Source organism: Oncorhynchus keta, chromosome 17 (assembly GCF_023373465.1).
Source record: "Oncorhynchus keta strain PuntledgeMale-10-30-2019 chromosome 17, Oket_V2, whole genome shotgun sequence".
In the NCBI taxonomy this organism is placed as follows: domain Eukaryota; kingdom Metazoa; phylum Chordata; class Actinopteri; order Salmoniformes; family Salmonidae; genus Oncorhynchus; species Oncorhynchus keta.
Window position 1 is genome coordinate 34014208 of NC_068437.1, and position 25343 is coordinate 34039550.

At 42.1% G+C, this 25343-nt stretch overlaps 1 protein-coding gene across 2 annotated transcripts in view; it reads left to right on the forward strand.

Moving 5' to 3' along the window:
* Nucleotides 1–24791, forward strand: part of LOC118395747 (excitatory amino acid transporter 2-like) — a 68684-nt gene extending 43893 nt beyond the window's left edge. The window contains exons 2-11 of one of the 2 annotated variants that reach the window (XM_035789635.2): nt 8377–8516; nt 10966–11118; nt 11341–11591; nt 11892–12042; nt 12358–12484; nt 13258–13491; nt 13693–13887; nt 15892–16026; nt 16420–16657; nt 20086–24791. In XM_035789635.2, coding sequence (XP_035645528.1) covers nt 8387–8516; nt 10966–11118; nt 11341–11591; nt 11892–12042; nt 12358–12484; nt 13258–13491; nt 13693–13887; nt 15892–16026; nt 16420–16657; nt 20086–20172 — 1701 coding nt within the window. In that variant the 5' untranslated portion in view covers nt 8377–8386 and the 3' untranslated portion in view covers nt 20173–24791. The remainder of the gene's footprint in view (nt 1–8376; nt 8517–10965; nt 11119–11340; nt 11592–11891; nt 12043–12357; nt 12485–13257; nt 13492–13692; nt 13888–15891; nt 16027–16419; nt 16658–20085) is intronic. The other variant, XM_035789636.2, reaches the window with a different exon arrangement.
* Nucleotides 24792–25343: the final 552 nt, after the last annotated feature.

Genomic DNA, 25343 nt, shown 5'->3' on the forward strand with positions numbered 1-25343 from the left:
ATGGGAAGTGATTGCTCATTTGACCAGACTAAACAAGTTGAGTCTATTTCTGTTGAGTTGTGAGTGTGCTAATTGGAAAAATGAGAGTAGAGGAGAGGCAGCTGTGGCTGTCACACAACACTTGCTCAGGGATTGAGGAGAATGATGATGACATGTTGGGAAAGAGAAGGATTAGTTGACTGGAGCACACGGGCATGTACACACTCAGACTTTTTAAAATATAATTTTTGTAACGTCCAACCAGCCAATAACCGCAGACCAGATAACCATGTCAGCCCAGGACCTCCACATCCGGCTTCTTCACCTGAGACCAGACATCCGGACAAGAATGTCTGTACAAACTGTCAGAAACTATCTCAGGGAAGCTTATCTGCATGCTCGTTGTCCTCACCAGGGTCTTGACCTGATTGCAGTTTGGCGTCACAACCGACTTCAGTGGGAAAATGCCCACCTTCGATGGCCACTGGCACGCTGGAGAAGTCTGTTCCTCACAGATGAATCCCGGTTTCAACTGTACCGGGCAGATGGCAGACAGCCTGTATGCTACGTCGTCTGGGCGAGCGGTTTTCTGATTTCAACGTTGTGAACAAAGTGCCCCATAGTGGCAGTGGGGTTACGGTATGGGCAGGCATACAGTAAGTTACAGACACCAAACACAATTGTATTTTATCAATGGGAATTTGAATGCACAGAGATACTGTGATGAGATCCTGAGGCCCATTGTCGTGCCATTCATCCGCAGCCTTTACTTAATGTTTCAGTATGATAATGCACAGCCCCATATCACAAAAATCTGGACACAATTTCTGGAAGCTGAAAATGTCTCAGTTCCTCCATGGCCTGCAAACTCACCAGAAATGTCACCCATTGAGCATGTTTGGGATGCTCTGGATTGATGAGTACAACAGCATGTTCCAGTTCCCGCCAATATCCAGCAACTTTGCACAGCAATTGAAGAGGAGTGGGGCAGCATTCCACAGGCCACAATCAACAGCCTGCTCAACTCTATACGAAGGCAAATGGCGGTCACACCAGGTTATATGGTTATATGATCCACACCCATACTTTTTTAAAAAGATCTCTGTGGCCAACATATGTATATCTGTATTCCCAGTCATGTGAAACACATGGATTTATTTCAATTGAACTGTAACTCAGTAAACATTTTGAAATTTTTGCATGTTCGGTTATATTTTTGTTCAGTGTATGTATACAATTCTCTCTAGTAAGTTGTTCCTTCCAAGGTGCACCACAGAGCACAGATATGCAATAATATAATAATAATAATAATAATAATAATAATAATAATAATAATAATAATATAATAATAATATAATAATATATGCAAGACAGGACGCTAGATACTCTAGTTCATGCAGACAGTATCGTCAGTGAAGGAGGTGAGCGAGTGTTGCGTGACACACACAGAATTTGATTGCAATTTTGCTGCTGGTGATAGGCAGGACTCGCAGGAGGTATGTTTGTAAATTAAGTTTATCAAGCTATGCAGCATATTGATTTCCTTCTGGATTAACAAATATAATGAAAATGTTTTGTTGTTTTACTGTAGTACTAGCCACCTACTGTAGCAATTTCACATGAACTCACATTAACTCACATTAAGCATCTCCAATCCAAAATGTAACCTAGAATCTGCTTCATATTTCGCAACAAAGCATCCTTCACTCATGCTACCAAACATACCCTCGTAAAACTGACTAACCTACCGATCCTTGACTTCGGAGATGTCATTTATAAAATAGCCTCCAACACCCTACTAAGCAAATTGGATGAAGTCTATTACAGTGTCATCCGTTTTGTCACCAAAGCCCCATATACTACCCACCACTGCGACCTGTATGCTCTCGTTGGCTGGCCCTCGATTCATATTCGTCGCCAAGCCCACTGGCTCCAGGTTATCTATAAGTCTTTGCTAGGTAAAGCCCCACCTTATCTCAGCTCACTGGTCACCATAGCAGCACCCACCCGTAGCACACGCTTCAGCAGGTATATTTCACTGGACACCCCCAAAGCCAATTCACCCTTTGGCCGCCTTTCCTTCCAGTTCTCTGCTGCCAATGACTGTAACGAATTGTAAAAATCACTGAAGCTGGAGTCTCATATCGCCCTAACTAACTTTGAGCATTGGCTGTCTTAGCAGCTCACAGAGCATTGCACCTGTACATAGCCCATCTGTAAATAGCCCATCCAACTACCTCATCCCCATATTGTTTTTTTTGTTTTTTTTGCTCCTCTGCACCCCAGTATCTCTACTTGCACATTCATCTTCTGCATATCTATCACTCCAGTGTTTAATTGCGAAATTGTAATTACTTGTAATTTTTTTTCTGTTGTATTATTGACTGTACGTTTGTTTATTCCATGTGCAACTCTGTGTCGTTGTTTGTGCCGCAAAGTATCATTGTACATATTTAATTAATTATGACAATTTACATTTACATTTACATTTACATTTAAGTCATTTAGCAGACGCTCTTATCCAGAGCGACTTACAAATTGGTGCATTCACCTTATGACATCCAGTGGAACAGCCACTTTACAATAGTGCATCTAAATCTTTTAAGGGGGGTGAGAAGGATTACTTTATCCTATCCTAGGTATTCCTTAAAGAGGTGGGGTTTCAGGTGTCTCCGGAAGGTGGTGATTGACTCCGCTGTCCTGGCGTCGTGAGGGAGTGTGTTCCACCATTGGGGAGCCAGAGCAGCGAACAGTTTTGACTGGGCTGAGCGGGAACTGTACTTCCTCAGTGGTAGGGAGGCGAGCAGGCCAGAGGTGGATGAACGCAGTGCCCTTGTTTGGGTGTAGGGCCTGATCAGAGCCTGGAGGTACTGAGGTGCCGTTCCCCTCACAGCTCCGTAGGCAAGCACCATGGTCTTGTAGCGGATGCGAGCTTCAACTGGAAGCCAGTGGAGAGAGCGGAGGAGCGGGGTGACGTGAGAGAACTTGGGAAGGTTGAACACCAGACGGGCTGCGGCGTTCTGGATGAGTTGTAGGGGTTTAATGGCACAGGCAGGGAGCCCAGCCAACAGCGAGTTGCAGTAATCCAGACGGGAGATGACAAGTGCCTGGATTAGGACCTGCGCCGCTTCCTGTGTGAGGCAGGGTCGTACTCTGCGGATGTTGTAGAGCATGAACCTACAGGAACGGGCCACCGCCTTGATGTTAGTTGAGAACGACAGGGTGTTGTCCAGGATCACGCCAAGGTTCTTAGCGCTCTGGGAGGAGGAATTGAACAATTGAACAGTTTGAGGTGTTCTCAGATAACCTATACAGAAAAAAAATATATACATAGAATTAGGCGTAATGATTATGGCTCTAGATTGCAGGACAAAGCTGTTTCAGGTGTATGATAAATGCTAAATGTTTCTAACTGCCTCCCTCATGACCCCCCTCCCCCCCATCGTCATGTACTTTGTGCCAACTCTAAAATAATGGATGCATGATGCCTCTGCTGCGGAGAGTGACATGTCTTTGTATCTCACTTCATACATCTGTATTATGTCATTCTCAATCCACTGTCCCAGCAATTTGTTTTTAAAACATCAGTCAATTATTTTACATACAGAGACTAGAGACAACCAAAATTGTTACCGGGAAAGGTCCCAGAACATTTGTTCAGTCACGGCCAATGTTCTCATAACACAAAAACTGTCCAGTTGGGGTGATGCTTATAGAGTGTTTGTATAAAACATTCACCTGATGTTGCTAGAATGTTCCTAGAACACATTTAATCTGTTCTTTGCTTTTTTCAGTCAGATATGATCAATCAGGACACAGAATATAATTTCTGGGTTATTAAAATGTTCCCATCCTCTTCATATATTGTGTACTTGTAACACTGTAATTTATGATTTTCTTTCTTCATCACGTGTCGAAACTCTTATGAAATGTGATTTTAGTTGGATATGGCTTCCTTTAAAACCTCTTGGGTCGACCCGGGATGCATGCGTCCCATCTAGACATCTGGAAATGCAAATGCGCTACGCTAAATGCTAATAGCACTCGTTAAAACTCAAACGTTCATTAAAACACACATGCAGGGTTCTGAATTAAAGCTACACTCGTTGTGAATCCAGCCAACAAGTCAGATTTTTAAAATGCTTTTCATGCTATCAGCTATTATCTGATAGCATGCAACACCCCAAAAGACCCACAGGGGACGTAAACAAAATAATTAGCATAGTTAGCGCTACACAAAACGCACAAATAAAATATAAAACATTCATTACCTTTGACGATCTTCTTTGTTGGCACTCCTAGATGTCCCATAAATATCACTATTGGGTCTTTTTTTAGATTAAATCGGTCCATATATAGCCTAGATATCGATCTATGAAGACTGTGTGATCAAGGAAAAAACAGCGTTTTATAACGCAACGTCATTTATTAAAATGAAAAAAGTCGACGATACACTTTCACAAAACACTTCGAAATACTTTTGTAATGCAACTTTAGGTATTAGTAAATGTTAATAATCTATCAAATTGATCACGGGGCGAAGACCGGAAGAAATGGGCTGTCTCTTGTTCGTTTGACCAAGAAACAAAGCCTAGGCAATTGACAAGACTGGTGACATTGTGTGGAAGCTGTAGGAATTGCAATCTCGGCTCCAGGTAATTTGGTTTCCATTCAACAATACATGCAAGTGGCGCATTGATACTTTTAAAACTAGAACCTAACTAGAACTTAATGGAAATCTTAGCTAATGTTCTGGGAATGTTCCCGGTTTGTTGGGATGATTGTTTCACTTCTTATCATTGACTCTATTAAGGAAGTATCAAATCAAATCAAATCAAATTTATTTATATAGCCCTTCGTACATCAGCTGATATCTCAAAGTGCTGTACAGAAACCCAGCCTAAAACCCCAAACAGCAAACAATGCAGGTGTAAAAGCACAGTGGCTAGGAAAAACTCCCTAGAAAGGCCAAAACCTAGGAAGAAACCTAGAGAGGAACCGGGCTATGTGGGGTGGCCAGTCCTCTTCTGGCTGTGCCGGGTAGAGATTATAACAGAACATGACCAAGATGTTCAAATGTTCATAAATGACCAGCATGGTCGAATAATAATAAGGCAGAACAGTTGAAACTGGAGCAGCAGCACAGTCAGGAGGACTGGGGACAGCAAGGAGCCTTCATGTCAGGTAGTCCTGGGGCACGGTCCTAGGGCTCAGGTCAGTTGAAACTGGAGCAGGAGCATGGCCAGGTGGACTGGGGACAGCAAGGAGTCCTCATGTCAGGTAGTCCTGGGACATGGTCCTAGGGCTCAGGTCCTCCGAGAGAGAGAAAGAAAGAGAGAAGGAGAGAATTAGAGAACGCACACTTAGATTCACACAGGACACCGAATAGGACAGGAGAAGTACTCCAGATATAACAAACTGACCCTAGCCCCCGACACATAAACTACTGCAGCATAAATACTGGAGGCTGAGACAGGAGGGGTCAGGAGACACTGTGGCCCCATCCGAGGACACCCCGGACAGGGCCAAACAGGAAGGATATAACCCCACCCACTTTGCCAAAGCACATCCCCCACACCACTAGAGGGATATCTTCAACCACCAACTTACCATCCTGAGACAAGGCCGATTATAGCCCACAAAGATCTCCGCCACGGTACAACCCAAGGGGGGAAACCCAGACAGGCCGACCACAACAGTGAATCAACCCACCCAGGTGACGCACCCCCCCCCAGGGACGGCACGAGAGAGCCCCAGCAAGCCAGTGACTCAGCCCCCGTAACAGGGTTAGAGGCAGAGAATCCCAGTGGAAAGAGGGGAACCGGCCAGGCAGAGACAGCAAGGGCGGTTCGTTGCTCCAGAGCCTTTCCGTTCACCTTCCCACTCCTGGGCCAGACTACACTCAATCATATCCGTATCCGTAAGTATGACAGTTAATAGATGACAAAAAAGGACAAAGAGGAAATAAACTTTGACCGCACCCCTGGGGTTAGCAGTACCACAGTCACAAATACACTGAGGGTGTCCCAGATGCCTCAATAGACTTCTGTTCCTCACATCCTTACCCTCATGGACAAAGTACTTGATAGACTTCCACCTCATCAGCATTTCTCAAGTGTTTTCAGAATTGTAGAGAGAAAGAAGAACAGAACACAGAAAGAGAGCAATGTAGCTAAGATTCTTTATTCTCTTGTAGGACAAAGCCAAAGTATTGACGGATTGATTTTTCTAAATTACCTTATAGGTTCAATGTCGCACAATATTGGAGATTTTTTATAGACAAGTCGGCTAAGAACAAATTCTTATTTACAATGACAGCCTACACCGCCCAAAACGAGACGACCCTGGGCCAATTGTGCGCCACCTGATGGGACTCCCAGTCATGGCTTCTTTGTGATACAGCCTGGAATTGAACCTGTGTGTCTGTTGTGACACTTCAAACACTGAGATGCAGTGCCTTAGACCGCTGTGCCACTCGGGCATTAGATTGAATCAGATCAAGTGTTAACCGGTGATAGCCGACACCCACATAGCTGATGTTTTGGCGATGTCGGAGGTGTAACTGTGTTGGAGCTTTCAAATTGGCGAGAAGCTGCTCTTGATCATTGTCACGAAGCCACATGTGACCCACTTGCGTTAGAAGTTCAGAACAAGAAAGTGTAGGCTATATAGAAATAATAACGTTCAAATTTAAAATTATTTAAGGTCATGCTAATCAAAGTGTAGATTACATCTCACATTCCAGTGTTCAAACAGTATACATACACACACAACAACACACGCTAAGGAGAAGACTGAAGAAAGGCAATCTCAGCCTCTATAATGATGTGTATAAGGCTTGGCTACAGGATAAAGCAGCTGGCCTGCTCCCAGGCACACAGATGGAGCAAACACTTCCACTTATTAATTCCCTATTTCATACGTGTGAAATGCAGAAAGGACATGTAAACACCATGCACAGGCACACATTAGTCATCATCACGGGTGTTATTCTAGTTTTTAAATGACAGAACTAAATAAAAGAGTTAGTCACAAAAAAAGTATTGCTTTTGTTTGTTGGAGGAGAAGGCATATTAATTTAGAAGGAAGTGTAATAAAAATGGCATTTATTTGACAATGTATAATTTTGAGAGAGCTACTGCATGAATACTCGTAAATGCTCTCTTTTCATTACAGTTAGACCGAGGGCGAGGGGGGAGTGCAGAGCGGTGTCAAGGAGGCAGGAGATTACCCACTGGGCACACACTGGTTGAATCAACATTGTTTCCACGTCATTTCTGTCACAGTGCTAGCCAATACAAGATGGGATCTAAAACGCACAGAAAAGAACCCTCTGATTCAGAAGAATAACAAATTAGAGCAAGTTACAAAGTACAGTAATAGTTACAGTATACAGTTACAGGCACTAAAATCCAGGCTATTTTTCTCTCTCTTTCTTTCTCTCTCTCTATTGCTCTCTTTCTCTCGCTCTCTGTTTCTCTTTCTTGCCTTTATCCCTACTCTATTCTTCTCTCATCATCTCTAATGGAATAGTCAGATTAAGCAGTTAAGGGAACCCTCTTTTCTAAGTATGTAGTGATGGCACACAAAATGTAGTTAACATTTAGTTAACATTTGCCTCAAGTTTACAGTCAAAAAAGGGTTGGAATAAAGTTTAAATACTCCATAGACTGGACTGCCAAGTGAATGCAAATATTGACTTTATCTGACAGCTCTGGGACTTGACTTAAAATGCTGCCTCAGATAACAAGACCCTGTCAACAACCGATCTAAGTCTCCAAAATACACCATCTGTTCTAATTAAACAGACTTTGAATTCCCTGCCTCTGAGGGAATTCAGTTTTTTAATCACCATCTCACCATCTGTTGGCTGTCGAAGTAACCCTGGGCCACCTTGTCATGACAACCTGCTAGGCAACAAGCATCACTACAGAGATACCAGATGACTTATTGCATGACCTGAACTTCTAAAGTCCTCTATGTATTTAGCAACTGATCATCTCACATTAGGAAAGTCATTTAAGAACAAATTCTTAACTGTAGGGAAAATGCCTTGTTCTGGGGCAGAACAACATATTTTTACTTTGTCAGCTCAGGGATTTGATCTTGCAACCTTTCGGTTATTGGCCCAACACTCTAACCACTAGGCTACCTGCCACCACATATTTTATATTTAACTCTAGAGACTCAATCGAATCTAGCCTCCTTCCTCACCCTCACAATATGAGGACAGTCGCAATGGCACATGTGCTGATCATAAAATGTACATCTATAGCTTCTCCAAACATGTGACTGCATGGGCATGTCAGACGCACGTTTTGCATATTAAAGTAACTAACTCTCACTCCCTCTGTCTGTCTCTCTTTGTGGCTCTGTCTGTCTCTCTCTCTTACACAGTGCCGGCATCATGCCTAAGCAAGTGGAGGTGAGGATGCATGAGAGTCATCTGGAGCCCATAGAGGCTAGGCCCAGGAACAAATGTATCAGCTGCTTCTCTTCTCTCTTCAAGAACCTGCTGCTCACACTCACCGTGCTCGGTCAGTACTATTGTCAGCTGTTTTACCAAGCACACAATCACAATCGCTCTCTCTCTTTCTCTCTTTCTCTTTCTCTTTCTCTCTCTCTCTCTCTCTCTCTCTCTCTCTCTCTCTCTCTCTCTCTCTCTCTCTCTCTCTCTCTCTCTCTCTCTCTCTCTCTCTCTCTCTCTCTCTCTCTCACTCTCTCTCTCTCTCTTCTGTCTGTTTGTGTCTTCCTGTTTACCTGCATGTCTGCCTATCCATTTATTGTATAATGACAAAGATTAATTTCTTACTTGATATATCAGAGCCCATGATGTGTCTCAAACACCTCTTGAGACACCAATGGTTTAACGTTGAGGCAGAGAAAAAGACAAGCATAGGGTGGGTTACACACAAGGCAATTCCGACAGATGACACGGTTCAGTATTCTGGCCAGATGTGCTCTGTCCTGCTATGTTAGTGGCCAGGGCAATGGAGAGGAGAGGAGCAGCCATCTGTGCTGGCCCAGCAAGCCAGGTGGCAGGTGCCCTGATCTTCCCTAGCCCAGTACCACCTGGTGCCCCCTCACCACCACCTGGCACCCTCCCTTCCCTTATGTGTAGAGTGAGCCATAGATAGATATAGACTCTGATTATGGATTTATCTGCAGTTCAGGTCATGTGGTCAGGAACAACTCCTGGCCCTAGTCATGTGTAATGTGAGGACATAGCAGGGAAGGATATGATAGTCCTTTACTATAATGGAATGATGGGCAGAGTGGTAGTGACGCTAAAAATACCCTTTTTGTTTCAGGTCACAGCGGTTTTGTTTGCATTCAGTGGTTTTATGTGTGTTCAAATGAACACGTGCGTGAAAATAAATGAATGTGTGTGTGTGTGTGTGTGTCTGTGGGTGTGTCTGTATGTAATGTGTGTGCGTGCGTGCATGTGTATTTATAATATATACAACAGACCATTTGGCAGAACACTTTCAAAGCGGCTCCCTTAGTGGCATCAATAATCTGCCATTATGGAAATTGCATAAGGGCTTGGATGAGGGGTTGGGATGGGGTTAGAGATGTAGGATGCTCCATGCACAGGAAAACAAATGCCTTCCTCATCCAGCAGGTGTGCAGCACCAGTAGGGTGAGGTTACGTTTATGAAGCTGTGCGTGAATGTAAAACAGCTGACAGATATCTGTGAGATTAAAAGGCTTGAATTGCCCCTCTCAGGGCCTGTGATCTTTGGCAGGGATTTAGCAGCAGAGGAAGTGCAGCCTACAGGGGGTGAGGGTTGGGGGCTTGGGTCTGGGCCTAGCCTTGTCAAGCTTGAGCAGGACAGAGAGAGAGACAGAACCGGGGACAGAGACAGGGACTGACCACAGGGCCAGTGTGCAGACGGGACTGCAGGGGGCAGGAGCATTCAGAGTTCAGCTCTCTCTCTGGGGCACAGGGGGAGGAGGGGGTTGGGGTGAAAGGACACGGATAGAGAGTTTGGGGTGTTGGGGGACCAGGGTCTAGTTTTCTATTTAGGATACATGTAGATTGGATTTGGGAAGTGGGTTAGGGATGTTTTCCAAGGTTGAACCATGGGAAGCAAAGGAGGTCTGATGGGGTTGAGGGCACATGGTGATAAAGTCAGGGCCATTGTAGGATCAGAGGAGTGTGTTATTGTTTTCCTCAGGACTCCCCTTGCTTATAGGCCTACTCCATATACTGGAGTATAGTGAGAGTGATATTATCATACCCTGATGCTAACTGAGTGTTCCTAGAAAACCTGATTCAGAGGGAATAGAGATGCTCCTCTCCCTGTCTGAAGCTCTGACTCCTCCTCTGTCTTCAAAGAGACCCGCTCTTAATCCTCTATCATACTCTATCAGCCTGTCTCACACTGGGACTCAATTCTGTCTCCCCCATCCACACCTACCCATTGGCCCCTACACATGCAATCCACAGCCTCTCATAACCAGATCCAGAGTGTTAAATTAATATGCAACGAGAAGCAGCAATTTAAGGCAGACCTATGGAAATTAAGTTTGTTATTGTTTGTTAATATTCCTATAGATGCCTTTATATCATAAGCAAGTCTTATTTGGAAATTATTCTCATTATTGTCAAAATCTCTCTGCACAGTTTTACAGCATGTTTTCTAAATGGAGAATGTCCTTATCACCCCGGACCTTCTCACAAGGGAGCCAGACACAGCACTCTTGGGTCACTTCCAAATCCCACCTGTTCTTAACTCCTTGGCCCCTGAGTTAGGGACCTATTGCCTTCCCTGCACTAGGGTAATCATGAACACTGTGGCACACAACCTCCTCACTACTGCTTTCTCTCCCTCTGCACTGATCTCTGTCACTGATCACAATGTAGTATTGGTTCCCCTCTCCTCTTATGGTGTCTCTCTCATTCCTCTGGCTGCAGACATAGGGGATTCCCTCTGTATCTATTAGTATTCTTTCACACCCTTCCCCCCTCTCATTCTCCAGGTGTGATTCTGGGGGCTGTGTCTGGGATGCTGCTTCGTTATGCCTCTCCCATCCACCCAGACATTGTCATGGTGATCGCTTTCCCTGGAGACATCCTGATGAGGATGCTGAAGATGTTGATCCTGCCTCTCATCATCTCCAGTTTAATCACAGGTATGGTATGGTACAGTCATAGGTTCAATATAAGAGAGAGAACTACTGTTTTTAAATATAGTTTGTTCAGTTTATTATTTATTAGTATCAATCATCATCTTTCACTTTTAGCACTTCAAAGTAACTTAATAGGCCTATACTTATTCCATACTGGTATAATAACACATATTCAATCTGAAAGAGGAAAAATGCCAGGTTTAGAAGTGCTTGTTTTGGCTGTAGGTCTGGCTGGTCTAGATGCTAAGTCTAGCGGTCGCCTGGGAACAAGGGCTATGGTCTACTACATGTCCACCACGGTGATTGCTGCTGTGCTGGGAGTCATCCTGGTACTGGCCATCCACCCCGGAAACCCCAAGATGAAAGAGCAGCTGGGAGATGGCCAAAAACATGATGATGTGTCCAGCCTGGATGCCTTCTTTGACCTCATCAGGAACCTATTTCCTGAGAACCTGGTACAGGCCTGCTTCCAACAGGTAAAATACACTACAACACCCACATTTATTTAACGAGGTGAGTCAATTTTTAGCAAATGTTTTTAACAACAATGGCCTGGATGAGAGAGTCAATAAGGGCCTGGATGAGAGGGTCATTAAGGGCCTGGATGAGAGAGTCAATAAGGGCCTGGATGAGGCAACCCCAGAACAAGTCTTATGAAGACCACAATGACTTAAATATTTTTCGATTTTCATCCTTAGCCCCTTGTTACCAAAAGTTAAGATAGGTTGAGATGTAAGATATTAAGGACTTGTCTGTGTTCTCTTGTCCCACCTCAGATCCAGACAGTCACTAAGAAGGTGGAGAAGGTGATTGAGGAGGACGTCAATGCCACCACCACCCTGGAGGGGCTCCTGTCCAACGCCACCAAGGAACCTGAGTTCATCATCAAGAAGACCCTCCAGTTTAAGAGTGGCATGAACGTGTTAGGTATGGTGGCTTCTCTTTTGGACCAGGCTGCAACTGTTTCTACAACCGCCCAACTGAAAGGAATTGAGCATATAACACTTTTAAAATTGTCTTTACTTATTTGTCTGAGAATAAACCAGTGCATAACATACAGTATCACACTTTAAGTGATCCCTGGGTGGAGCTAATTCTGTCTCACTAACTGTAGCAGATTTGTATTCATCATAAAAACAACTTCTCCATTCACTATGATCTTCTGTCTTCATATCTCTCTGTGAGCTCCATTTACTTTACTCATTCCCAGCTGTGATTCCCTATCCTGACTGTGTGATGCAGGTGTGATTGGCTTCTTCATTGCCTTTGGCATTTGCATGGGGAAGATGGGAGAGAGGGCCAAGCTCATGCTGGAGTTCTTCAACATCCTCAACGAGATTGTTATGAACCTGGTCATCATGATCATGTGGTAAGAGATCTTTAGCCTTTCAAGCCCATTCTATATGGACCTACGGTAGCCATAAAAACTAGAGGAGGCTGATGGGAGGAGTTATTGGAGAATAGGCTCATTGGGTGGCAGATAGTTCATTAGGTGGCAGGTACCATAGCGGTTAGAGTGTTGGGCCAGTAACCGAAAGATTGCTGATTCGAATACCTGAGCCATCAAGGTGACAAATATGTCGATGTGTTCTTGAGTAAGGCACTTATCCCCTTATTTGCTCCAGGGGTGCCGTGCTACTAAAACAACACATTTCATTGCACCTATCTGGTGTATGTGACAAATAAACATGTCTTTTTTATTGTAATGGCTGGAATGGAATCAATAGAACGGAGACAAGCATGTTTGATGTGTTTGTTACCGTTCCATTTATTCCTTTCCAGACAATACAACGAGCCCGTCCTCATATCGGTCCTCCCACCAGGCTCCTCTGATAGAAACATGAGTATTTTTATGATTGCGTTTGGTAATCCGGTATATATTGTAGACGTTGACTGAGAAGGATACCTCTTTCTCTTCAGAGTGTATACAGTTTTAAACACAGGAGGCTGCTGAGGGAAGGACGGCTCATAATAATGTCTGGAATGGAGTGAATGGAATGGTATCAAACAGATAGGAAACCATGTGTTTGATGTGTTTGATACCATTCCATTTATTCCGTTCTAGACATTACTGTGAGCACGTCCTCCCCAATTATGGTGCCACTGGCCGCCTTTGGTGTTAAACCTCTCCTCTGCCCCTAGGTACTCTCCCTTCGGTATCTGCTGCCTGATCTGTGGTAAGATCATCTCCATCGATGACCTGGAGGTGGTTGCTAGGCAATTGGGGATGTACATGGTGACTGTAATTGTGGGCTTGATCATCCATGGAGCCATCTTCCTGCCCGCCATCTACTTTGCTATTGTCAGGAAAAACCCCTACACCTTCTTCATGGGCATCTTCCAGGCCTGGATCACTGCCCTAGGGACAGCCTCCAGGTAAGGGCCACAACGTTGGACGCATCAAACTATTTACACTATTTACATCTAACTGCTGTCACTAAATGTACAGGTAACTTTTCATATAAATATTATAAAATTAGTCATATCTTTCATATTACATATGCAGGCTGAACATTGTGGAATAATGAATGCAACACCGTGACTCTCTCATACTGTAGCTGTGTTTGTCTCTGTCAGTGCTGGGACACTGCCTGTCACCTTCCGTTGCCTGGAGGAAAACTTGGGAATCGATAAGAGAGTCACCCGTTTCGTGCTCCCAGTCGGGGCCACCATCAACATGGACGGAACCGCCCTCTATGAGGCCGTGGCGGCCATCTTTATTGCCCAGATGAACAACATCTATCTGGATGCTGGTCAGATAGTCACTGTCAGGTACAGACTGCCATAAAACATACAGTGCCTTCAGAATGTATTCATACCCCTTGACTTTTTGACTTTTTGACATTTTCATGACATTTGTCATGTTGCAGCCTGAATTTAAGATGGATTAAATATTTTTTTCTCACCTTTTTTTCTCACCCAACTACACACAATACCCCATAATGACGAAGTGAAAACATGATTTAATACATTTTTGATAATTTATTGAAAATTAAAACCAGAAATATCTCATTTACATAAGTATTCACACCCATGGGTCAATACAAGTTAGAATCACATTTGGTAGCGATTACAGCAGTGAGTCTTTCTCTGTAAGTATCTAAGAGCTATGCACACCTGGATTGAACAATATTTGCACATTATTTTGTTTTTTTTATTCTTCACTCTGTCAAGTTGGTTGGTGATCATTGCTAGACATACAATTTCAAGTCTTGACATAGATTTTTCAAGCCAATATAAGTCAAAATGTTAACTAGGCCACCCAGGAACATTCAATGTCGTCTTGGTAAGCAACTCCAATGTATATTTGACCTTCTGTTTTAGGTTATTGTCCTGCTAAAAGGTGAATTTGTCTCCCAGTGTCTGTTGGAAAGAAGACTGAACCAGGGTTTCCTCTATGAATTTACCAGTGCTTAGCTCTATTCTGTTTATTTTTATCCTAAAAAACTCCCTAGTCCTTGCCGATGTCAAGGATACCCATAACATGATGCAGAAAACACCATGCTTAAATATATGAAGAGTGGCACTCAGTGATGTATTATGTTGGATTTGCCCCAAACATAACATAATAGTGGTCCTTCTGTAGCTCAGTTGGTAGAGCATGGCGCTTGTAACGCCAGGGTAGTGGGTTCAATTCCCGGGACCACCCATACGTAGAATGTATGCACACATGACTGTAAGTCGCTTTGGATAAAAGCGTCTGCTAAATGGCATATATATATATATATAACGCTTTGTATTCAGGACATAAAGTTCATATCTTTGCCACATTTTTTCAGTTTTACTTTAGTGCCGTATTGCAAACGGGATGCATATTTGGGAATATTTGTATTCATTCATGGAGAAATCCCTGAGCGGTTTCCTTCCTCTCCGGCAACTGAGTTAGGAAAGACGCCTGTATCTTTGTAGTGACTGCGTGTATTGAAACAACAAACAAAAGTGTAATTAATAACTTCAACATGCTCAAAGAGATATTCAGTGTCTGCTTTTACCCATCTACCAATAAGTGCCTTTCTTTGCGAGGCATTGGAAAACCTCCCTGGTCTTTGTGGTTGAATCTGTGTTTGAAATTCACTGCTCGACTGAGGGACCTTACAGATAATTGAATGTGTGGTGAGGTATTCATCATAGTCAGAGATGAGGTAGTCACCATGTTAAACACTATTATTGCACACAGAGTGAATCCATGCGACTTATTATGTGACTTGTTAAGCACATTTCTACTCCTGAACCTTTCTAGGCTTTTGCCATAACAAAGGGTTTGAGTTCTTATTTCATTTTTTTGTTAATTTATAACAATTCTAAAAACATAATTCTACTTTGACATTATGGAGTATTGTGTGTAGGCCAGTGACATAACATCACATTAAATTCAGGCTGTAACATAACAAAATGTGGCTGTGAATACATTTCTGATCAGGGTGGGAATTTCACTGCCTACCTTATCAATTTAATAAGTAGTGATGTAAATTTCAGCAAATTTAGGGGACACTGTTATTCAAAGACACTTATGGTTACCATACATAGTTATGTGTTGTGGATTAAGCAGGAATTGAGTACTCATCCTCAGGGATGCCAGTCCAAAATATCCCATATTATTATTACAGTGACACCAACTCACTCTGAACGTGCTTCATGAAGTAACTGTACCCATTAGCCTCATGTGCAGTTTGGTTAATAGACACAGTGCTTGGCCTTTGGACTTTTAAATTGAATCTGTAGAGCAGTTTTAACCATGAACTGGTTTCTCTCCTGTCTATCTTTCTCCCCATGCAGTTTGACAGCTACTCTGGCCAGTGTTGGTGCGGCGAGTATTCCCAGTGCTGGACTGGTGACTATGCTTCTGATCCTCACTGCAGTGGGCCTGCCAACTCAGGACATCAGCCTGCTGGTTGCTGTTGACTGGCTCCTGTGAGTGGATCTGCATTGCTCTTGATTCAGAACCAAGTTAATGTAGTCATATGTATTCAAAGTCAAGGAGCTGATTGTGGGGATGGCAGGTAGCCTAGTGATTAAAGCGTTGGAATGGTAACCGAAAGGTTGCAAGATCGAATCCCCAACCTGACAAGGTAAATCTGTTGTTCTACCCCTTAACAAGGCATTTAACCCACTGTTCCTAGGCCATCATTGAAAATAAGAATTTGTTCTTAACTGGCTTGCCAAGTAAAAAAAAAATGTGTATACAGGATATATACCATGCTCTCAGTTAAAGCAGATTTTTTTCTTACCCCTATCAATCCCGTTTTCTGATCTCCACACAACACTTTGGTGTATTCCCACCCATTCCTTTTTTTCCTTTCCCAGGGACCGGTTCCGTACCTCAGTGAACGTGGTGGGAGACTCATACGGCGCGGGCATCGTGTACCACCTGTCCAAGGCTGAGCTGGACGAGCTGGACGCTACACATGGCAAGTCAGATGACATTGAGATGATGAACAAGACCTCGTCCTACTATGATGACCTCAAGAACCACCACGAAAACAACTCCAACCAGTGCGTCCAATATGCCGCTCACAATTCAGTAGTGGTAGATGAGTGCAAGGTACAATTCATGCTTGCTGACATAGAGACTGGTATATAGCTGCCTAACATGCTGCATGCTGCACTGCAACTTTTCTTTTCTCTCTTTCATTTTGCATGTTTGTTTGATGCCATTGTAAATACATACACAGTTATTTTAAGAAGAAACAGAAAAATATAAGTAAAATACATGTGTATATATTTCCGTGTGAATTCGCTTGGAATATCAGCTTTTGTGCAATATTTATAAGAATACATTCTAAACTTGCAGCATTTTTTCTGTTTTTGTAAATACCACAAACAGCTAATGTAAATACCCAAATAATTGCAAACCAGAAAACAAGCACCCACAAATATGAGACAGTGTCTCTCACAAGTGCAAATCCAAATCAGTGGGCTTACCCAAAATGCCCCCTCCCGCCACCACCTCCCCCACTCATCACCCCCCTTCCACCACCACCTCCCCCACTCACCACCCGGCCTCATTCCCTCCCTTTCAACCTGCTGGGGTTGGATCTGAGAGAGAGGGAAAGCCATCTAAGCTGCGCATGCAGGTTTCACCACTATCTCCTACCCCAAATCCCTTGTCAAATGATGTGATTTAGGCTCTTTCTCCGGGCTACTTCAGAGGCCGTGCCGTTATTCCTGCTGCTTTCTAGGCTTCGTTATTGAATTTGTGATCAAATTAGACTTCATAGGGTTTATGAGAAAACACTGTAGATGTGCATTCTCTTCGTACTCTGTTATATCCATTAAAATGACATAAATTCCTCTGTCTAACTGGATCATTTTAAAGGCATGTCATATAATTGCAGTGAGAGTGATACAGTGCTTCATTAGCACTGCATTTTATGACTGAGCCCTGGCACCCTCCAGACCGGAACTGAGTCATTCTCAGTCTTTAGAGATGAGATGCTTTTGCATTTTCAGACCAGTTATTCTTACTCATTGTGAGAAATCTTGTGAAATTGGAAGATACAATGTAGCTCACGCATAATCCGAAACAGTAACACTTTGAATCAAGGCCGTTGGCTGCTATGATGTGGAGGAATTTGGGCTGCTTATTTTGTAGAGCAGCGGGCCCTGCTTTCAAACCCATTAATTTATTATAGGATCAAGGGTGTTGCTTAGCAACACGGAGGCCCTTGCACTCCAATGGTCTGACCACAACAATATACTGTATTCTGACAGTTCTGTATCCATCCATTAAGCTAGCGAAGCATGGTACAAAGGCTGTTTTCTTCCAATGTTTTCTCTCTTTATTTTCTTGTGTGTGTTGGGTGTACATTAACTAACTCAAATAACTTTTCTAACATTTAACCAAAGACACAAACCATTGTAGAACGCCTTGCAAAATAACTTGTACAGACTAAAACATAACATTGCACTCATTTTGTAGTATTTTGTACCTTGTTTAATTTGTATCTGTTTTTGTATTTATAACATTTTATATACCGATCTTCTATTTTAATTGAATCACTCTGTTTTCGCAGAGCATTTTCCTGTACAGCAAGAAACACACATTGTAGCATAGGCAAGGTTTAAAACGTTTGTAATTTCAATTAAAACATTTCAGACTGGATTTGATTAATGTTTCCAGGGGTTGGAACCAAAATAATTTTCCAATCGTTTAGTTAAGAACAACCATTATTTGTTTTGTTCTGTTCCACTCTTACGACCTGCAAAATAAAGTTCTGAACCAGTTCAAACCCAAATAAAGTACCGGTTTATAGCGTTCCTTTCTGTTACTTTTTAAACCTGTATTTTTTTAACGTTAGCTCTACATTGAATTACTTCATCAATCAGTGCAAATAGATCAGCTTGCAATAGAGCGGGCAACCTACAGACTTGTTTACATGCTCGATAACAAGTGTAGGGTGTGAGATGCAACTGGAATTTTGCGAATGGGGAGAGAGTGAGAGAGGGTGGAGGAGGAGGCTTGGCTCTAAGTGCTGGGCATCTTGTTATGACATGCATTATCTAAATTAGGCCCATAGAATTATACATATGTTGGAGCGGCTTCTATGGAGGAACTTTGAATGTCTTTAAACATTCGAGAGTTGGCTTAAAGTTGGACCAGAGCTAGCTAGCTAACAAGCTTGTGTGTGCAGAGCGGCACCAGAATTAAAAATACTTAGTTAATAAATCCAATGTGAAGAATGATAACTATATTATCTGTAACTAGCATGGAAAAGTTTCCAGGTTGCGCAGCGGTCTAAGGCACTGCACTGGCGTGCTAGAGGTGTCACTACAGACCCGGGTTCGATTCCAGGCTGTGTCGCAGGTGGCTGCGAACGGGAGACCCATGAGGTGGCGCACAATTGGCCCAGCGTCTTGTCCTTGTCCCAACACGCTCTAGTGACTCCTTGTGGCAGGCCAGGCGCATGCACGCTGACTTTGGTTGCCGAAATGTGTTGGACGAAACACCATACAGCTGTTTTTTGGGTTAAGCAAGCAGTGTGTCATGAAGCAGTGTGGCTAGTCGGGGTCGTGTTTCGGAGGACACATTGCTCTCGATATTTGCGTATGGGAGTTTTAGCAATGGGACAAGACTGTAACTACCTTATTAACCAGTTCCCATGCTTTTAAAATAACGGTTCTGTTCCAGAACAGAGGACTTTAGTTCCAGGTTCTGATTATTTTCCTCAGTTATTATTATTTATTTATTTATTTGGGTTTCTGTTCTGTTCCCTAAATCAATTCCAACCCCTGAATGTATCAACCCCTACAAAAATGTCTATTCATTATAATCCGTAGAATAATCCACATTTCCTGCGGCTGAATCAATATTTTCCTGCTGTGACAAGCAGGATAAAATTAAGATCCTCTGTATTTCACTGCATGTTAGATTTGTGATTATATGTTGATTGTTCTCAGGTCAGTATAATAATAATAATAATAATATATGCCATTTAGCTGACGCTTTTATCCAAAGCGACTTACAGTCATGTGTGCATACATTCTACGTATGGGTGGTCCCGGGGATCGAACCCACTACCCTGGCGTTACAAGCGCCATGCTCTACCAACTGAGCCACAGAAGGACCACAGTAAAAAGGTCTGGTGCTCGTTGTTAAGACAGACCACCGTGATTCCATCAGCATGATCCTCAGTGATTGTCCAGGTCTTCCTGATATCTTCAGTATACACCTATCTGTTATATTGTGATCATTCATTTCATTGGAGCACAGAACCAATTGTTTCATTATGATAGTCTTTCGTTGATATTTTGACACTTAAAACCATTCGAAAAGTAAAATTTGAAAGTAAAAGCCTTTAAGTATATAATGTATGTGCAACCAAATGCAAACCAAATGATCAGAGTAGTTCTACAGTTCTTCTGCTGTCTTTGCTCCAAAGTATTCAGTCCAGGTCATGAAGCATGTGCACTGTGCCTGTTTACATAGATGTGTAAACCTGCTGTTTAGATGTCCATGGTGATTGCTTTCAGGTAACCTCGACCACAAATGGCTCTACCGCTGCGGCGACCATGGCGGAGTGCATGCTTGTTGAGGAGGAACCCCAGAAACGTGAATAAAGCCAGCACACAGATCCCCAGTTCCACATCCTTTCCTATCTGGTGAAAAAAAGAGTCATGCGAACAAAACTACTAATTGTCTTTTTTTAATGTAGTTTTATTTCTTTTTTGAAATGTTTGTAGTAGTTCCTACAGTGTTTCTAACCGTCTATCTGACTGACGAAGAGGACTAATACTAATTCACTTATCAGTGAGATGATAACAAAGGTATGTTTTACCTGTTAGAGCACTAATGTGTGCTTCATAGCAAACATTTGCACAACATAAATTATTCCTATAAATATATGCATCTATAAGAGTACTGCATTCAAAGCAGGGGGAAAGCAGGGGGAGGGTCAAAGTTTGGGGGAGTAACAATGGAACAACAGTCCTCCAGAATGTGATTGTAGCTGTGAGTTTGGTACTGGCAATTTGTCAGTCTAACAACAGACAATGTGTGGAAGATAAGAGTGTGAGTCATGCTAGACTGAAGTAATGCCTGTATCAAACTTGACATTATTACACATGTCATTACTATTACCAATGATACCACAGTAGGCATCTGTTGAGCCCTGGCCCCTTTTTCCTCACAAGTTAACCTTTGACCTATACCTGACAGAGCCCATGTGACCTATCTGAGTGTCTTTATTACCTAATATTACCCACAATCCCCAGGGGGAATTAGGGTGGTGATACTGTAGAATAGAGAGACACATACCTATAAGGGCAGGGTCTGCAACCTGAGCCTTACTCCACAAGCACATGTTCTCTGGAATTCAAAAGCACAAAACACAAACGAAACATGGAACCTCTCCTTCTCTTTTTTATTGTAATATGTTCTTTTTCTACTGTAAGGGAAAGGGACTTCATAAATGTTGCTTCTAGCTTCTAGTGTGAGATTATATACTGTATCTGTGTGATTTGGGTGTGTGGCTGTGTGTGTATGTGTGGATGGGTTGGGGGTGAGAACATGCCATATCTCCCCAGTTACTAATAGGGACCAAACAGGCATATAATCAATCAAGCCAGAAGCCTTTGAAAAAACTCCATGACTTATTGACGGTCATTTATATGGTCTTTCGGGGTTTCTTACTCTGTACACTATCTATTTGTAGCTATCTCCAAGTGAAGAAGGTGTCTCATTACTAATTTTAACTCCTGCAAATTATATACCAAGAGGTGCATAAAGATCTCTTCACTCAATTACTGCAATGCCTCAAACAGAAACGTAAAGGTGAAATTTGTCCCCAGATACCAATATATCAATAGCTTCAGTTCAGGGAGGTTTTTCATATGAATTAGTCCAAGTACTGAAGTGTAGGAGGTATTTATCAGACCTTTCTCCCTTCCACTGAAGCTATCAATTTGATTATCTGAGGCTAAAAATAATGAGAATCAAGTGTAAATTGTGAAGGATCTAGCAAGATACAATAAATATCTTGATAAATATGAAAAAAATGTAATACTGAAAAGTACAAATAGCACAATTGCAGCTTTGAGGATAAAATAGTTCTAGATCATTTTTTATCCCTTTTTGACACGGGTCTCTTTTCACATTTGACATTTGTAATTCGAAGAACCCAATATAGGGAAACTATACTCAGGCTGTAGCATTAACTCCTTGGCAGGGAAAGATACACTTTCACCAAGCCCTCAACATGTTTACCTGCTCATGAAAGAAAATAGGATATTGACACTTGCCTTTATATAGCACAACTTAAATATGAAAGCTTTGACTTTGAACACCGACTGTTTAACACCTTGATATTTTTTAAAGAGAAACATTTTTTGTATATCTTGCTATATGACAGAGACAAGGTTTACCTTTACAACTATTACTAAGTAAGATACTTTAATTAAGGGATTATTTTTAGCCCACATACATTTTCACATTTTTCCAACTTTACCATTCCAGTGACTCCAATTTTCTTGGCTTCCCTTAGTGCCTGAAAGTACAAACACACATATATTATCAAAGATGCCACAGAACAACCATAGAAGTGAAAAAAGTAATACGACTGCAAGTTTCAACAGGTTGATAACTCTGCACAACTAGTGGCCAGTTGGCAGTATTTACATCCCGAATATTTTTATCCACCCCAAGAGTGGGGTCTCCTTTGTGAGTAAACAACCTATTACCACAGACGATGACGACTGTTCTCAGAGACCCTGAATGCTGCAGCTGTGTGTATCATTGGTCTCTTATTGTTACTAATGTATAGCAGTCATCTTGCTGTCTGAAAATGGCCACTACAAACATGGCAACAATCAGGTAGGAGATTTCTATCCCCCGACTGGAACCAAACTGGCTAAAAAGATAAACCCACACAAAGTTCTATCACTGGCTGCTAATCATTAATGCATGTATGTGATTGTATGAGAGACATTTTGTGCAGGTGAGGCGTTCTGCAGGTGTGGATTTCTTTATCTGTGTCATGTCCTGCTCTATGGTCTAGTTTTGTTTATTTTGTTCAGTGACAACCTTGCTTTGAAGATGTTAACTCCAAACTGTGCAGTCAGTTTGACCGTTATGACAATGCCGATTAAAGTCACACTAAAAAACTTAACAAGCATTCATAGTGCAGCACACAGTCATTTAGTTACCTAAAAAACGTTCTCAGTCAGAATATCAATGCCACGTTGCTTTTGAGCTTGTATAACAAAGTGTTCTTCTCTACGACACAGCACACAATGGTGTTCTGTTGTAAGAGCTGCATGGACACTGCCATCACACACAGACACAATGCACAGACACACACACACACACACACACACACACACACACACACACACACACACACACACCCATGCCCGCACACACACATATGCACACACACGTATGCACACTCGCATACATGCACAGACGCACACAACACATACACACATCCGACACTTGCATGCACACATGCACACAATTTAACCTGGAATGTCACCACACACATTCTAACATGCAATGAGTGAGATGCTGAGCACAGCACTAAAACCCCTGATGGCACTAGGGCTAGGGCCTGACCTTTGACCTTGTGACCTTCAGGAATTTGTCCTCCAATAAGGAGAGGATGCAGACCAGTATGTTACCATAGGGATTGAGTGTTTGAACACTATTCTGTTCAAACTCACTGTTGTAGGAGCATGAAGTTAAAAATTAGGATATTTGTTTTGCACCACTATATTAAAAGCATGATATTGAAGTGCCTCCTTGCACTTTGTGTACATATTGAGGGTAACAAATATTTTGTTTTATTTTTGGGAGGGGGGTTGACATGGTATGTAGGAATAGAGATTAATTGCTGTGACAGTTTTTTGTAATCCTCTAGAGAAATATGATCTATGTTCGGAATAAAAATAGATTAGTCAAAATGTCTAGACAATAATGTGTAATAAATTGCTTATTTTTATTTGTTAATAGCTGTTAACTAGTTCTCACTTTGCTGCCACACATCAATATATGCATATCTTTTTTTGTATCTAATGTAAGCGTTTTGAATGTTTGTTCCATGGAGATATAAGTTGTGTACATTCATTTTCATTGTGCATACATGTTCCAGAGATAACAATGATTCTGAGGTGCACAATGTTGAACTGGAAAGACAAATAGAAAGAGGAGAAACTATCTGATTAATAAAAGGAGTCCATGTGGGGTGATGTGCTGTTTCTACGTTGGTGAGATGTAAATGTTATCATGACTAGGTCTCCAGAGGAAGAGGAAAAGGTCAAATTTACTATTAACTAGTGAAACAAGTACAGCTTAGCTTGTTCATTATGACTAAAATAGCAAATCTGATCAGAATGTCTGGCCTAGCATCTAACAAAATATAGCTCCTCATGTGGTCACCCTGATCCTGTTCCAGGAATCATCTAGACTTTCTACCAGAGAACACCACACTCACCATCAGTGTCCGCCTCCTGTCTTGTGCTTTATGCATCATATTGTGGTAACTACAAGACATAATTAAATACACCAAACAGTCAGATTTCATGTTTAGATTATTCCTCACAGATAGAGACAGTAACTGTAACGAGCCCCAGTGCCATATCCATACACTTGCCTCTGTCTATCCAGAACTATCAACCCACCAGCACCATTTCATAAACCTATCCACATACATATTGGTAAATTTGCCTTTTTGCCTTTCGTCATTTTCATCACAATTGTTTACACACACACAAACAAACCCAATATTGAGTAAAGAGGATGTTCAAATGGAAATGGGTTGGCACAGTATTTCTAAGATGAGCCAGTATATCTTCAAGTTTGTATTCTGCAGAAGTCTCTGTGTTTCTGATAGGCTCCTCCTGAGTAGACCTGATAACCTGATAGGCTCCTCCTGAGTAGACCTGATAACCTGATAGGCTCCTCCTGAGTAGACCTGATAACCTTTCTCACTCCTGCCCTACCTTTCACTCCCTCGCTTACTGTTCTAGGATGTCCCTTATTTGTAAAGCTGTTGCTGTAATTTTGATGTAAAGGGAGAGATTATTTCGGGGGACAGAATATTACAAAATAAAGAAGAAAAAAATCTGAATTATTTTCTTTACCAGATCTGTGGTATAAAAGTATGTTCATACATATCAATAAGTGTTGTACCATTGGTGTACATACGATTATGATAACTAATAAATGTTGATTCATAACTAAATGTGGTGTGTCCTTTTAGATTTTTTGATGAACACAATTTACAATGCTGACACTCACATTGAACTGTATATGTGCGACCTTCATTCAGTCTTCTTGACTATCAAGTGATCACTTGTCATAGCATACTCTATTGTACTCTGAGGATTGACTTAAGGTCAGTTGATTGACACACACACACACACACACACACACACACACACACACACACACACACACACACACACACACACACACACACACACACACACACACACACACACACACACACACACACACACACACACACACACACACACACACACACACACACACAATGCATAATTCACTGCAGCCTTTTGCTTTGGCTCTATTAGACCCCTGTCTCTGTGTTGCTTCTCCAATTAAACTTCAGTAATTATATGCCCTTTCCCCACATCTCAGAGAGAGAGAGAAATAGACAGCCAAATAGAGAGAAATAGATTTACAGGGGGAACAAACCTAACACCAGCATAACAAAGGTGATTAATTCATATTATATTGATGAAAATTGATACATTGTATGGACACATTTACT